The sequence below is a fragment of the Macaca nemestrina genome, chromosome 14 (genome assembly GCF_043159975.1).
Source record: "Macaca nemestrina isolate mMacNem1 chromosome 14, mMacNem.hap1, whole genome shotgun sequence".
Taxonomy (NCBI): Eukaryota; Metazoa; Chordata; class Mammalia; order Primates; family Cercopithecidae; genus Macaca; species Macaca nemestrina.
Window position 1 is genome coordinate 91,364,776 of NC_092138.1, and position 14,550 is coordinate 91,379,325.

General features: G+C 41.3%; 1 protein-coding gene across 4 annotated transcripts in view; it reads right to left on the bottom strand.

Annotated features, from left to right (window-relative positions):
- The window catches only part of LOC105487136 (CDK5 regulatory subunit associated protein 2), a 191,185-nt gene that overhangs the window by 149,503 nt on the left and 27,132 nt on the right, over positions 1 to 14,550 (bottom strand). For all 4 annotated transcript variants that reach the window (XM_071078251.1, XM_011750442.2, XM_011750445.2 and 1 more), the window contains exons 4-6: positions 12,961 to 13,071; positions 7,599 to 7,675; positions 922 to 1,045 (exon numbers count right to left, since the gene is read on the bottom strand). In XM_071078251.1, coding sequence (XP_070934352.1) covers positions 922 to 1,045; positions 7,599 to 7,675; positions 12,961 to 13,071 — 312 coding nt within the window. The remainder of the gene's footprint in view (positions 1 to 921; positions 1,046 to 7,598; positions 7,676 to 12,960; positions 13,072 to 14,550) is intronic.

Below are 14,550 nucleotides of genomic sequence, written 5' to 3' on the forward strand. Positions count from 1 at the left end.
TTCTAACCCTCTCCAAGCCTGTTTAAAACACAGGTATTTTGGGCCTAATAGCTACATACCCCTAAAAGGACAATTTAAGGGCTGATGTGAACATCATAAATGGAAAATTGTAAACTGCAAAAACAGTGCCTGCTCTTTGTATCCAGAAGCGCTTCTGGTGCCATTTCTCTCTATATCTAAAAAGAACCAGTTTCAGGTAGAGAAACTGTGATAAAACAGATATCAAAGACCAAGAATTAAATAGTATTACTTAATACTAGCTTAAAATAGATAAGGAGACAGGATTTTTTAGCCAGGAAACATCCTGACTCCCATCACAGTGATAGGAAATACCTAACTGAGAATAAATAGAAGGAGAAGTGACATGCAGTGCCTAATAGAGAAAAGACATTCTATGAGCACTGGCAGGATGGTTGGAGGGAAGCCGGATACCAGGTACCAGAGCTGGATGGACACGTGGTAGCCTAAAGGTCAGAGTCTGGTTCCAGGCTTAACTAATGTGAGGTAAGTCATTTCCCTTCTCTGGCCTTCAGCTTCCACATCTTTAAAATAATGGAGCTAAACTAGACAATAAGCAGAGTGCTGCTATAGAAAGAGCATGGGCTTTAAAATCAGCATAGTTAAACCCAGGATTAAACCTATTAGTATTAGGTTAGGCCTATTAAATGAGTTAGTACTTCTCTCTGTATTTCAGTGACCTTATACAGAAATGAAGACCACAATGGCCAGTTTGCAGGGTAAAGGTGTTATAAACTATACATGTAAAATGCCTGAAATGGGGCTACAATCCAGGAGATGCTCAATAAGGGTGGCTGTTGTTTCTCCTGAAACTGACGGTCTACGAAAAAAGAAACGAAACTGTGCCCGCCTGTTATTAACCCACTGTAAGAAATACACTGCCCTCAGGATTTCCAGACTTGCCTTTTCTAAAAGGAGTATTCTTTTGGTTAGGAGATCTTCCACCTGCTGCACCTTCTTTCGAGCATCTTCTTTTACCCGCTGGATTTCAGAGCCACCAGCTTCAGCTAAGCTCTCAACTGCTTTGCTGCAAAAAGAGGCACGGGGTAAAACATGCAAGGGTGATAGTCTGATGGTCATTTCACAGCCCCAGAGAGACAAGGAATATTTGTTAGTCATTTCTCCCACAGACCTGTGCTGAGCTTCTTTTTCTTTAGCTTAATATTTATCATTCAAAAACGCAAATAAGAAAAAAGTAAGAATCATCCATAATCTTGTCACTCAGGATAACTAAGTCAACATTTTAGCATATAGCCATTCAGACGTTTTCTACAAAAAAGAACCATTTGGTACACATCAGTGAATTGATTTTGTTACTTAATACACCATAAACATCCTTTTGTGTCAATAAAGTCTATATCGTCATTTTTAAAGGCTGTATATTAACTCAATGTATGAAATGTACTATAGTTTACTAAATCAATTCTCTATTTTTAAAACATTTAAATTGTTTCTCATTTAACACATTGTATCCGACGATACTCACAAAGTTCTGAGAACAGGGCCTGGTACAAAGTAAGTATTCAATAAATGTTGGTGAAATTGTTTACTGTAATAAGCCATGTTATGATAAAAGCATCCTTGTATGTCTACTATCCAGTGACTTCCTGAGAACAGATTTCTAGAAAGGGAATAGCTGGGTCACAGGGTAAGCCCACTGCTAAGATTCTGGATAGCTACTGCCAAATTTCCCACCAGGGGGCTTCCAACAAAGTATACTTCCACCAGTGGTGCAAGGAGGGCAGAGAGCTGGTCTGACAAACCAATGTGCAAAGGAGCAGTATGCAACGAAAATAAATCTGCGGGAGTAAGGGTCTGCATACTTCATCTTCTGCCAACTGAAGGGAAAAGCATTTTAAATGCATCAGGATCAATCTGTTCACACACTAGCTACCACTTAGGGTATGAAGAGGGGAGGTTACACAAGCAACCTGTACTCTGTGTTACTCTAACATAAAACACAGAGTAAGCACTGCTAGAGCACCATGGAATATTCTCTCCACATGACGGGCAGTGGTGGGAATGGCACGCCCAAATCAGACGCAGGACTACAACCACCGATGCCAGAAGATAAACAGTGTCGGACATGACTGTATGAGCAGTCCTCATCAGATTTCTAAAATGATTGCAGGTTTCCAGAAGGCAGAATAATAAAGGAAATGCTTCCACCTAAGGCTGGTTTCTCAGAAAAACTGCAACAGAACAAATCTATTCACCACCAGCTTCCCATGCCCTACTTTAAAGATATATAAAATTTTTCCAACTGAGAGCCATGTGATCAGATACTCACATGTACAAGCCATGTGAATTTTTTTACTGAGAACAATGGAAAGTCAAGAGGACCATACTTGTTGTCCAAGTCTCAAACATGAGTCGCCTGAAAATAAATACTAATATATTTTTTCTTTTCACCAATAAAGCTTCAGAAGGCCCCAGTGTCATATCATTTTAATGGAATTCAATGTGAACAACTGGAAAGAAAGAACATGGGCTCTGAAGCTGCACAGATCTGCTTCTAAATTTTTACTCTATTATATCCTCAGTGTGACTCTGGGTGAATTATGTAGCCTCACTAAATTACCTCTCACACCTCAGTTTCCTCATGTGAAAAATGAGATGATTACCTCTCAGAATTAATGTGCTCACATATGTAGGCCTGTTCCTCTCTGATCGGAGTGCTCTGCACGCTAGCCCTTGGCCTCTGAGGCCCACACAGTGCTGGCTCCTGCTGAGCTGCTGTGAGAGGCCTCATTCTACCCTCTGCTGGGGTCTCTGCTGGCCACAGCCAAGGTGCCCATTTCCATTTCCTGATTCATGCCATTGAATGCCATCACCCCCCACTCCTGGGGCTCATTTTTGCATCGCTGTCTTGAATTCACAGTGATTCACAATCATTTCTATCACTCCTTGAGGAGCATTATACACGGCCGAAAGAATTCTGGACGAGAAGCCCTGCCTTCCCAGGCCTTGGATACAGGGTTTCTCCAGCAATGAATTTCTGCTACCTGCTCACCAAGGTTTGAGGCCTGGGCTTTACAGAGCCTCCTCTATAAAACAGATCGCCTCTGCTACCCCTTTCCCTTACCCCCCCACCCTACCTACCAGAGTGCAAATATGCTGTCTCCCTCCTATCAGCCCAGGTCTAACCTTTGTGTTTTGCTGTCTGAATCACATACATTGTCAAGAAGCTGACTATAATTTTTAACAAGTACTATGATTACTCAGTTTGTTTGAGTTTGAGTTATACCAGTAAAATATATTCCCAATAATAAATGTTCCAACTTTTCATTTATCATCTTTGTGTTTTACAGTTTCTGTGGCAATAAAATTTATACTCAGTAGTATGGTACAATTTTCCTCTACTAATGGAATTATTATTTTTGTTTGTGTTTTAAAGCTACAGAGATAAAATTTACTCACAACAATATGACTGCTTTCGTTTTTAATGTCCCCTTATTGTAACTGATAAATATAACAGTGGAAAACCAGCCAACAAATGTTTATTTCACAGCAAGGCACAGCGCGCTCTGGAGCCAGAGCAGCCGCTACACGTTTCCCCACTCCTCGAACCTCGGTTTTCTCTCCACTCAAATGGGAATACTGGCTGCCCACATAATTGATCAAATGCAATAAAACCTGTCAAGTGCCCGACGCAGGATGTCTGCGTCTCAATAAGTGTTAGCTCCCTCCCTCAACCCTTTCTTTCCTTGCAGAATCGGGGCTAACACACAAGGTGGACAGCAAGACCTGAGGAGAGGAAAGGCTGAGAGAAACTGGTTTCATCTAGCTTTCCACCCAATACAAGAAAGTCAGATTCTATAAATGCCAGCCTCACTACCCTTTCAATCCTCCACATTTCCCCTGGATTCTTTTCATTCTAATTATGGTTCTTCAGGTAAAAGCAGAGGCTTTTCCTGTGGCAGATGTCATATCCTGTCCCCATGCCCCACCAAAAATCACAACACTGAAAAGCAGAGTCAAGGGTATTATATTAACATAGGTATTTTCCATCAGCAAGTATCCACCATAGACATACTGCTGGGTGCTAGAAAGCTAGGGTTAAAGAGAAAAGCACGACCAGGCATGGTGGCTCACGCCTGTAATCCCAGCACTTTGGAAGGCCAATGCGGGTGGATTACCTGAGGTCAGGAGTTCGAGACCAGTCTGGCTAACATGGTGAAACCCTGTCTCTACTAAAAATACAAAAATTTGCCAAGCATTGTGGCGTATGCCTGTAATCCCAGCTACTCAGGAAGCTGAGGCAGAAGAATCGCTTGAACCTGGGTTGCAGTGAGCCGAGATTGTACCACTGCACTCCAGCCTGGGCAACAGAGCAAGACTCCATCTCAAAAAAAAAAATAAGAGATAGGCACACCTAGCAGTTCCATGGTAGATACTGTCATTGAACAGATACATAGATATTGTGTATATACCAATATACAATTATCTACATACAAAAATTTAAAAAGAACATGGAACCTAGTGCTGAACTAGAAGTCAGGGACTTGAGTTCTAATAGCAGATGTGACCTTCTCGGCTGGGAGTCATGGCCCTTCCCTTTTCCTGGCCTATAGTCTCTCCTCTATGAAATGAGGGTATTCTTCCAGACTTTCCCAGCTCCCAGAACAATGATGGAATGTAAATGGAAAGTGTTTTATAAACTAACAAGTGTTATGCATAGAGTATTATCATTCTGTACCAGCGAAGTCCGTTAAGAGACGGACGCAGGCTAGAGGAAGCCATGCATGGTTCCAGATCTGAGGCTTTACAAAGGGCTGAGCAATGGAAGGCATTTGGGCTGGGAGGAGATGAGAGGGGAGGAGGTCTGCTGGAGCAGAGTTAGAGCAGCAAAAGCAAGAACATTTTAGCATCCATGAACTGTGTCTGGGATAGAGTTGGTAGACAGGAAGCTGGAGCAGTTTAAGAATGTTCATTGCGAACATTCTTAACAGAGCTCATGACCTTAACCCCAGACAGAAATCATCCATGACATCTCCCTTCCCATCCATCACCAAGGCCTGTTGATTCTGCTTCCCAAATGTCTGATTCACCCAGCTACTCTGTCACTCGCCTCTCACCTCAACCACTGGACTAGCTTCCTGACTGGTCTCCCAGCTTCCACTCGTGCTCTCTCCACAATCCACTTCCCACCCAGCATCCAGAATGACCTTTTCAAAAACAGAACTCTGATTGTGTCACTCGCTTAAAACCCACGACTGCTTTCCATGTGATTTTAGGATAAAGACCAAAATCTCTAGTGTTCTAGACTTCTCATATTCCCTCAGACCCATACATTCTCTTCTCTTTGAACAGTTTCTCTACCCATTCACCTTGTTAATTCCTAATTGTCTTTCAGATCTCATTTCAAATACCACCTCCTCAGGGACACCCTCCCTGCTATACAGCCACATCTATATATTTACTCCCCTACCTGGCTGGGCGCAGCGGCTCACCCCTGTAATCCTCGTACTTTGAGAGGCTGAGATGGGTGGATCACGTGAGGCCAGGGGTTCAAGACCAGCCTGGCCAAGATGGTGAAACCCCATCTCTACTAAAAATACAAAAGTTAGCTGAGCATGGCGGCACATGCCTGTAATCCCAGCTACTCGGGAGGCTGAGGCAGGAGAATCGCCTGGACCCAGGAGGCGGAGGTTGCAGTGAGCTGAGATCACGCCACTGCACTCCAGCCTGGCAGAGTGAAACTCTGTCTCAAAAAATAATAATAATATATATTTACTCCCCTACCTATAAATTCTCATAGCTCCCTTTATTTTACTTCATAGCTCTTTCCCCGACTTTTGTTTATATATTTATTACTCCAAGTATTTTATCACCATCACTCCCACTAGAATGTGAGCCTCATGCATCTGATTGCATCACCACTACATCCCCAGGAACCTAGCCCACTGCAGCACACAAGAGCCACTTAATATATATTTCTGAATAAATGAATAAAGCTAGTCAGACCACACAAGCCTGAGCCGTTTGGGAAATATACACATATAAAGATGTGCACAAGCCTCCAAAATACTCAATCCCATGTTTTGCTATTGAGGAGGGTATGCAAGCCTTTGTGAGCTGAGGTTGCCATGTGTATGAGCTTAACTAAAAACTAATCCAAGCCAAGACCTGCAGCAGGCAGGGCACTGAGTATGAGACAGACCAAATTCCATTACTGATCTTCAGGTTTGATAAAGTAGATTTGCCTCCCTGCCCAGAAAATAATGTACTTCAAAAAACAACAACAACATTAACAACAACTTGTTAATCTGGTGATATTTATTACTTCATTCACTTATTCATTCAGAAAGTACCAAGTGTGCAAGTTCAGCATAACCCGGAGAAGCAGCCTACGCCTGGCATCCTGTAGTCTGCTGAAAGCCAACAGCAGGCCAGCTTCCAGCTGCTGGACCCGGTGGCAATGAAGGGAATTATACTGGCCTGGCCCAGAGCAGTGCAGCCGTGCCCTAAACCAAGAACTCCATGGTCCTGGCCTACCACACCCAGCAGGAACTCTACTGTCAGAACAAATGAAGCATTTCCACATAAGCTTCTGGCTGGGATCCTCAGTGAGGCAGCCCCGGGAAGTCTTATTCCACTGTCACAGAACAAAACTTAGCACACTTTGGTGTCGCCACCTTATCCACAACACCCTCTACCACTGTACCTTCCTGGCATGTTATTTTTCACAGGTGTGATGAACAGCTCACCAGTCTCTGATGGGCTCTTCGAGTAGAGGGGTGGAGGGCTCTCTTTTCAGATCTTTGGGCAGATGTTAGATTCGAAATACTTGTGTATTTCACAAGTTATTATGTAATAAATGTTTATGAATGAGTGAATAATCAACTGATTCACAGACTGTATTTGCTGAACTGTGCTTGTTGTTCAATATTTGAATAAATGAAAATACTAGTTTTCAAATGTTTTTTAAGGAGTAGAACCTCTTTCAAGCAAAATATTATGAGGGTCCCTAGTACATTTAACAGATCTTAAAGGAAAAAAAAGAAAAAGACAGTTACTCTGGCTGAAGTCCCATCCTCTATCTCCCTGCCTCACCCACCAGGACCCCTTCAAATCACCCCAGGCTTTTACAACAATAAGAATGAACTACTGATATAATTAACAACACAGATCAATCTCACAAATACATTGTTGAGGAAACAAGCCAGACACAAAAGAAAACCTACTATATAATTCCTTGTATATACAGTTTAAAAACAGGCAGAACTAACAGTGGTCAGAACGGTAGTTATCTTTAGGGGAGAAAGGTGAGTTCTGAGACCACAAAGAGGGCTTTTGCGGGGGCTGGTACGTTCTCTTTCCTGATCTGGATGGTAGTTCCACGGGTGTGTTTGCTTGTGAACATTCACGCTGTACACTTAAGATCTGTTCATTTTTCTATAATCATGGTATATCTTAAAAGCTGGCTGAAAAGTAAATAATTAAGTAAAAACAAAAACCTCTTTGGAGTCCCCAGACTCCAGATGGAAATCAATTGTCTTAGAAAAGTGGATGGCTCTATTTCACTGACCAACCCAGTGTGGGCGACTTGCAGGCTTTCGACAGATGACGGTACTCACGAGGCTTTGATGAGCAGCCGCTCTCTCTCCTGGAGTTCCCGCTTCAGACTTTCTACTTCCACCTTGAGCTCAATGTTCTACAAGACAAGATTAAGAAAGAAAAGAAACAACGTAAAATACAGGACCTATGAATGTCAACAATGGGGAAACTGCTTCCAGCACAGACTGACTACAGGATGCTTGTAATAGGCAGATGTTAGATTCAAAAACCCTCATTAGCCTCAGGGCACAGAGAAAAGGGAATTATTAAACACTGGTGGTCTCAAAAGAAAGACCTGGATTTCGCGAGACTTGGAGCAATTATGTAAATGCTCCAAGCTTCTAACAGCCAGAGCATTCAAATATCAAGGCATAAATGTCATACAAGGAAGGCTGATTTAAAAATTGTATGCCCTCCGCCAAGCAAATTTACAAGCAATTCTGCGGTGTGTTTTTCCCATTCCAAAGCAATTACTGGTGGTTGTTTACAATCACACATGTGGTGGCTGTAGCAGTGGGAACGTGTTACAGCTTAAAAAAATAAAATAAAACATGTGGATGGAAAACAGGAGGACACATCATGGCGTGTGTCATTTCAATATAAGATTTCAGGGTTCTCACTTACAAAAAAAGCTACAACCACATGGGGCAAGCTATCTATAAGGAGAACCACAATGTTCTCCAACCAAATGTCTTCCTCTTAACTGAGTGGAACAAAGGGAGTCACACACAGCCTTGGGCTTACAACTCACGTGAGAATCCAAGACAGAATCCAGGGCAAATGGAATTCAATATGAGACAGTGGAACAGTGGCAGGCTTCTAAAACTTATGCACAAATGTATCCCAGACAGAATATTAGATGAACTCATGTAGTAGATGGGGGTTTGGGTGCATAGTTTGTGGAAGACTGCTGTAAATCTACAATTTCTTGGAAATCTCCCTTTGGTTTTTTGTTTATTTATTTAGAGGCAGAGTCTTGCTCTGCTGTTGCCCAGCCTGAAGTACAGTGGTGCTATCATAGCTCACTGCAGGCCTCAAACTCCTGGGCTCGAGGGATCCTCCCACCTCAACCTCCTGAGTAGCTGGGACTATAGGCGTGCACTCCCTTGCCCATTTTTTTGTTTTGTTTTGTTTTGTTTTGTTTTTACAGATGGGGTCTTGCCACATTGCCCCGGCTGGTCTTGAACTTCTGGCTTCAAATGATACTCCTGCTTCAGCCTCCCAAAGCACTGGGTTTACAGCTCCTCTTTTATTTTAATAATCCGTGCCAATTTTAGGTTGTACTCCATAATACACGTGTTTTTCATTTTTCGTTTTTTTGAGATGAAGTCTTGCTCTTGTCATCCAGGCTGGAGTGCAGTGGTGCGATCTCAGCTCACTGCAACCTCCACCTCCCAGGTTCAAGTGATCCTCCTGCCTCAGCCTCTGAGTAGCTAGGATTATAGTAGGCACCTGCCACCACACCCGGCTAATTTTTTGTATTTTTAGTTGAGATGGGGTTTCACCATGTTGGCCAGGCTGGTCTTGAACTCCTGACCTCAAGTGATCTGCCCTCCTTGGCCTCTCAAAGTGCTGGGATTACAGGTGTGAGCTACCGCATCCGGCCACATGTGTATTATTTAAACAAAAATATTTCCAGGCCAGGCACAGCGGTTCGCACCTATAATCCTAGCAGTATGGGAGGCGGGCGGATCACTGGAGGTCAGGAGTTCAAGACCAGCCTGGCCAACATAGCGAAACCGTCTCAACTAAAAATACAAAAATTAGCCAGGAGTGGTGGCGCTTGCCTGTAGTCCCAGGTATTTGGGAGGCTGAGGCAGAAGAATCGCCTGAACCTGAGAGGCAGAGGTTGCAGTGAGCCAAGATAGTACCACTGCACTCCAGCCTAGGTGACAGAGCGAGACTCTGTCTCGAAAAAAAAAAAAATCATTTCCAGTAAGATTTACCATCTCACAGGATATGCCTCCCTCCTTTCTGGCAAGCAGCCCTGGAGAAACAAGTACTTCAGGTTGAGAAGTACAGCCATGACAGAAAGGTCATGGGTGTGTGACCAAAAGGACATGGGTTTAAATTCTGTCTCTACTCTCTACAAGAGGAGACCACAGAGTCAGTGGCTACTCACTTATTCATTCCTTCACTTCGCAGAAACTTACCAAGCACCTGTGAAGGACCGACCACAGAAGACATTGAAGTGAACAAGACATGCTAACGTGGAATACAAAACTAGAAGCACAATATTATAACTGTCCTTAGACACATAAGTCCACAGGGTGACAAAGCAATGCTTCTCCTTTCCAATCCCTCAAGTGTCAAAAACAAAACAAAAAAGCTCCCATGACATGAGGGCTTTAAGGATTAAATGAGCAAAGCCTTGGAGACAGGGCTTAAAATAGGTTATCTTCTTCACTGTCAAACAACAAGAACTAAAGAAGTCATCGATGAGGCAGAACTTTTTCTTGAAGAAAGTGATCTTTGCATAAAGGACCCTGGGTAACAGTGTATAATGTCTTCAACTGTAATTTTGTGAAAAATGCAGAAACATCCTTCAAACAGAGGATTCTTTTTCCAGCTCTCAGAAGGGTAGAGAGCTTCTATTTATGAAATGATATAATATACTCTAAGTGCTTCACTTTGTGATGAACCAACAGGCACTCCAATTTAATATATTTAAAAGAATTAATACTAACTTGTCCATTCGGCTATTTTTCTCAAGTCCAATATCTCAAGTTATAAACTCATATACATAATTGTAATTTCCAAACCAAAAGTCAGGGTACCTTCAAAGCATAAAATGGAATATTATGAAACTATAAAAAAAAGGCAGCTTAGTGCGGTGGCTCACACCTGTAAGTCCCAACACTTTAGGAAGCCAAGACAGGAGGACGGCTTGAAGCTAGAAGTTCAAGACCAGCCTTGGGCAACATAGCAAGACCCCATCTCTATAAAAAGCAAAAATTTTAAAATGCCAGGTGTGGTGGTGCATGCCTGTAGTCCCAACTACTAAGGAGACTGAGATGGGAGGATCCCTTGAGCCCAAGAGTTCAAGGTTGCAGTGAGCTATGATCATGCCACTACACTCCAGCCTGGTGACAGAGTGAGATACTGTCTCAAAAACAAAAAGAATAAAGAAATTCATTCTTAAACTACTCTTAAAGAAAGATATCCAAGATATCATTAAGTAAAGCGAGGTGCAGTGCCTCAGGCCTATAATCCAAGCACTTTGAAAGGCCAAGGCAGGTGGATCACTTGAGGCCAGGAGTTCAAGACCAGCCTGGAGAACGTGGCGAAACCCCATCTCTACCAAAAATACAAAAATTAGCCAGGCGTGCTGGCATTCACATGCAATCCCAGCTAATCAGGAGGCCGAAGACAGGAATTACTTGAACCTGGGAGGCAGAGGTTGCAGTAAGCCAAGATTGTGCCACTGCACTCCAGCCTGGGCAACAGACGGAGACTCCATTGGAAGAAAAGAAAAGAAAACAGAAAAGAGAAAAGAAAAGGAAAGAAGGAAGGAAGGAAGAAAGGAAGGAAGGAAAGAAAGAAAGAAAAAAGGAAGGAAGGAAAGGGAAGTGAAGAAAGAAGGGAAAGGAAGGAAAGAAAAGAAAAAAGAAAGGAAGGAAGGAAGGAAGGAAAGGAAAGAAAAAAGGAAGGAAGGAAAGGGAAGTGAAGAAAGAAAAGAAGGGAAAGGAAGGAAAGAAAAGAAAAAAGAAAGGAAGGAAGGAAGGAAGGAAGGAAGGAAGGAAGGAAGGAAGGAAGGAAGGAAGGAAGGAAGGAAGGAAAGAAATCATTAAGTGAAAAATATAAGGTGCAGAACAGAACATGCTTGCATTTATGTAAAAAGAGGGTTTATACACATACACACGCAAACACATGCTTGCTTGTAATATATATATATATAAAATTCCTCTGCATAAGCAATCAATATTTATTAGATCTAGAGGACCAGGACACAAGGATGGAAGAGTCTTTTCAGTGTGTACCTCTTAGGCTTTTTGAATTCTAAACCATGTGCACCTATCCAAAAACTTACACTGAAGAAAGGGGTCATGAAATCATCTAGTCAGACAGCTGAAGTGGTATGGTACAATGAGGTTGGGAGACCTAGGCTCAAAATCCACCTCACATAGTAGCTATATGACATCAGGTGGGTTATTCATCTTCTGTAAGTCTCAGTTTCTTCCCCTATAAGATGAAGATAAACTCCATGGCATAGGACTGTCATGAGAATTACAGTAAGATGCAAATGTACAGATGCCGAAGACAGTGCCTGACAGAGTTGGCAACTAGCACGTTTTGTATTCCTATCACCCAAGAGGTTCTGAGAGGCATGGCCACCATACTCACACATAAACTGCTTTAGGCTATTGGTTTTCCTCTAAAATTGTGATTGCATCACCACTCCCTTCCAGAAAAGGGGACATCCTCATTGTCTTTCCACCCCCAGAGTGAAGAAAAAAACTCTCATAGGGGACAAAGAAGCTTTTCAATTCTTGAAAAGGCTCAGAAGTACAGCACAATCCCTCTTCAAGACAAGTCAATTTAAGTTCATCTGCTGAAACTCAAGGAGAGTTCTTTTTCCTCCTTCAAAAGTTTCCACTGGTACAAACTTCAGAGGAGAAAAGTCAGAATAATTCCCAGGCCAAGGGCTAATCTACTAGAAAAAGCCAAGAAACAGGCACTGAAATACTGTTTGTACTCAAGCCTTTTCAAGAAAGCCAAGTTCTTTTTTCAGTTTTCAGAACCAAGGTTTGTTTTCAGACAAAGACCTCCAGGTCAAGACTTCAAATGAGGATAGCCTTTTCTTCTGACAGTTACAGGCAAGCACACAGGAATACAGAAGAGTCCTATCACAGAAATACTGACAATCCTAACTTTGGGCTGCCAAACAAAGCCTCAAGAAGACGATAATTGTCAACTGACTGTGTGCTGGAGCTTTTCATCTGTCTTCTCATTTTAATTCACACAAATAACCCTATGACAAAGGGATTATCACTTAATTCTGGAAGCAAGCCCCAAGAGCTAAAATGACTTGCCTAAGTTACACAAGTCAGCTGGTAACAGAATTCAACTCCAAAACCATTCTACCATTCCACTGCCTGTTTCTAAAGAACACATAATTATAAAAACTTAATTGAGGTAAAAATGAGTGAATCCGAATTCTGATTTTTAAAAGAGAGTGAAAGACTTCCTTAAAATTAATCATGTACCCATTTGCTTAATATTAAAGTCATCCTGATATCTTTATGCTCCCCATAATCAATTGAGATTAAATGAAAGCATCTCTCTTCCTGCTAACTCTGAGATCAAATATTAATCAAATTTCTGCTTGAAATGATAATGAGAAAAGACACAAAGGACAGCAATGAGAAGTGGGCCACTCACAGTTTTGTAGATATGTTCGGCGGGGCCATGAAATTCCTGTTGCATTCTTTCCTCAAGGAAATAGATGCGCAGCTTTAGGTTAAAGTTTTCTTTCTTCAATTCAGTGATTTGCTGAAAAATATCGCAGAAGGGTCATCAAAAGCAAACAAGAGACAGATAGTACATACATTAGTCCTATAGATTACGAGGCTACAAAATTGATTCAAATGTTAAATACTAGAGAAAGCCTGTTTTTGCTACCGTTCTACTAACACAGAAGAATTAAGCAGTTCCCACCAGCCAAAGTCAGTACAATTTGAGCATTAAAATGAATAATGACAGGAATGAATAATGAATGAAAATGAATAATGACTGAATAAAGAAAGAATTCAAAACTCCACACTGATAAGAAGAAGAAAAGGAAAAGAAGAGGAGAATCTCAAAAGAAATCCAGTTAATAAATGTAGAATACGAGGAACAGAAAATCACTATTGTACAACCTCCATAGTAATGATTGATTCAGGTAAGAATCAGCAACACTAAAAGCATTAGATGAAAGATCACTACAGAACATAATATTCAGACAGTCTCAGACTTATTACCCCACAAATGGCTTATTAATTACAAAAGGAAAAGGTACCCTTACAATTTAGAAAACTTGCGAACACCATCTTAACCAAAAAAATTCATCTCTTATCACCATTGAAGGGATAAACTAACATCATTTTCCTCCTGAAATAAATCACTGAGAGCAAACAATTCCATCTCAAGTGCTTCTGTCTATAACCTTTAACCTGTACCTAATCAAGAGGACTCTACCAGATAAATCTAAGTTGAAAAACATTCTGCAAAACAACAGAACTGAACTCTTCAAAAATCTTAATGACAATCCTAAGGCAAAAATGTTTGGTAAACTCTTCTAAATAAACGGAGATTGAAGAGGCACAACTACTAAGTACAATAAAATCTTGAATTCTTTACAAAAACAACCATATGATGATACCTGGGGAAACTTGAATAACAACTTTTTATTAGGTAATAATATTATGATTTTACAGGAAAATGTCCTAAGAAAGAGACACATGCTAATGTACTTAAGAGTGCTGTGTCATGACGTCTGCAATTAACTCAAATGAGCAGAGACAGGAAAAAAAAAGATAAAGCAAATATAGAAAACATTAATGACGAATCTAGATGAATATACATGGTTGTTCACTGTGCTATTTTGCAACTTTTCATACACTTGAAATCTGTCACAATAAAAAGTTGGGGGAAAAAAGAATATAGTAAGAAAAAGCATATTTACTGAGAACCTACTATGTAAACAAGCACCTAGCCAGATAATTTACATACAATATCTCAATTCTTATAGTAACATTGCAAAAGTACTTTCTCCACTATATACATGATCAAAGATCACGCTAGTAGGGGAAGGGCTGGGATTCCTATCCTGCTGTCTGACTCCAGTAACTATGATCTGTCAATTCAACCTCACTGCCTATAGAGAAAATTCCTGACTTTTTTGGTTTGGTTCATCCAGTAAACTTTTCTGTGCAGTCTAACTTAACTTCAAGAACAGATATTAGCCCACACAGTAAAGCAATTCCTCGT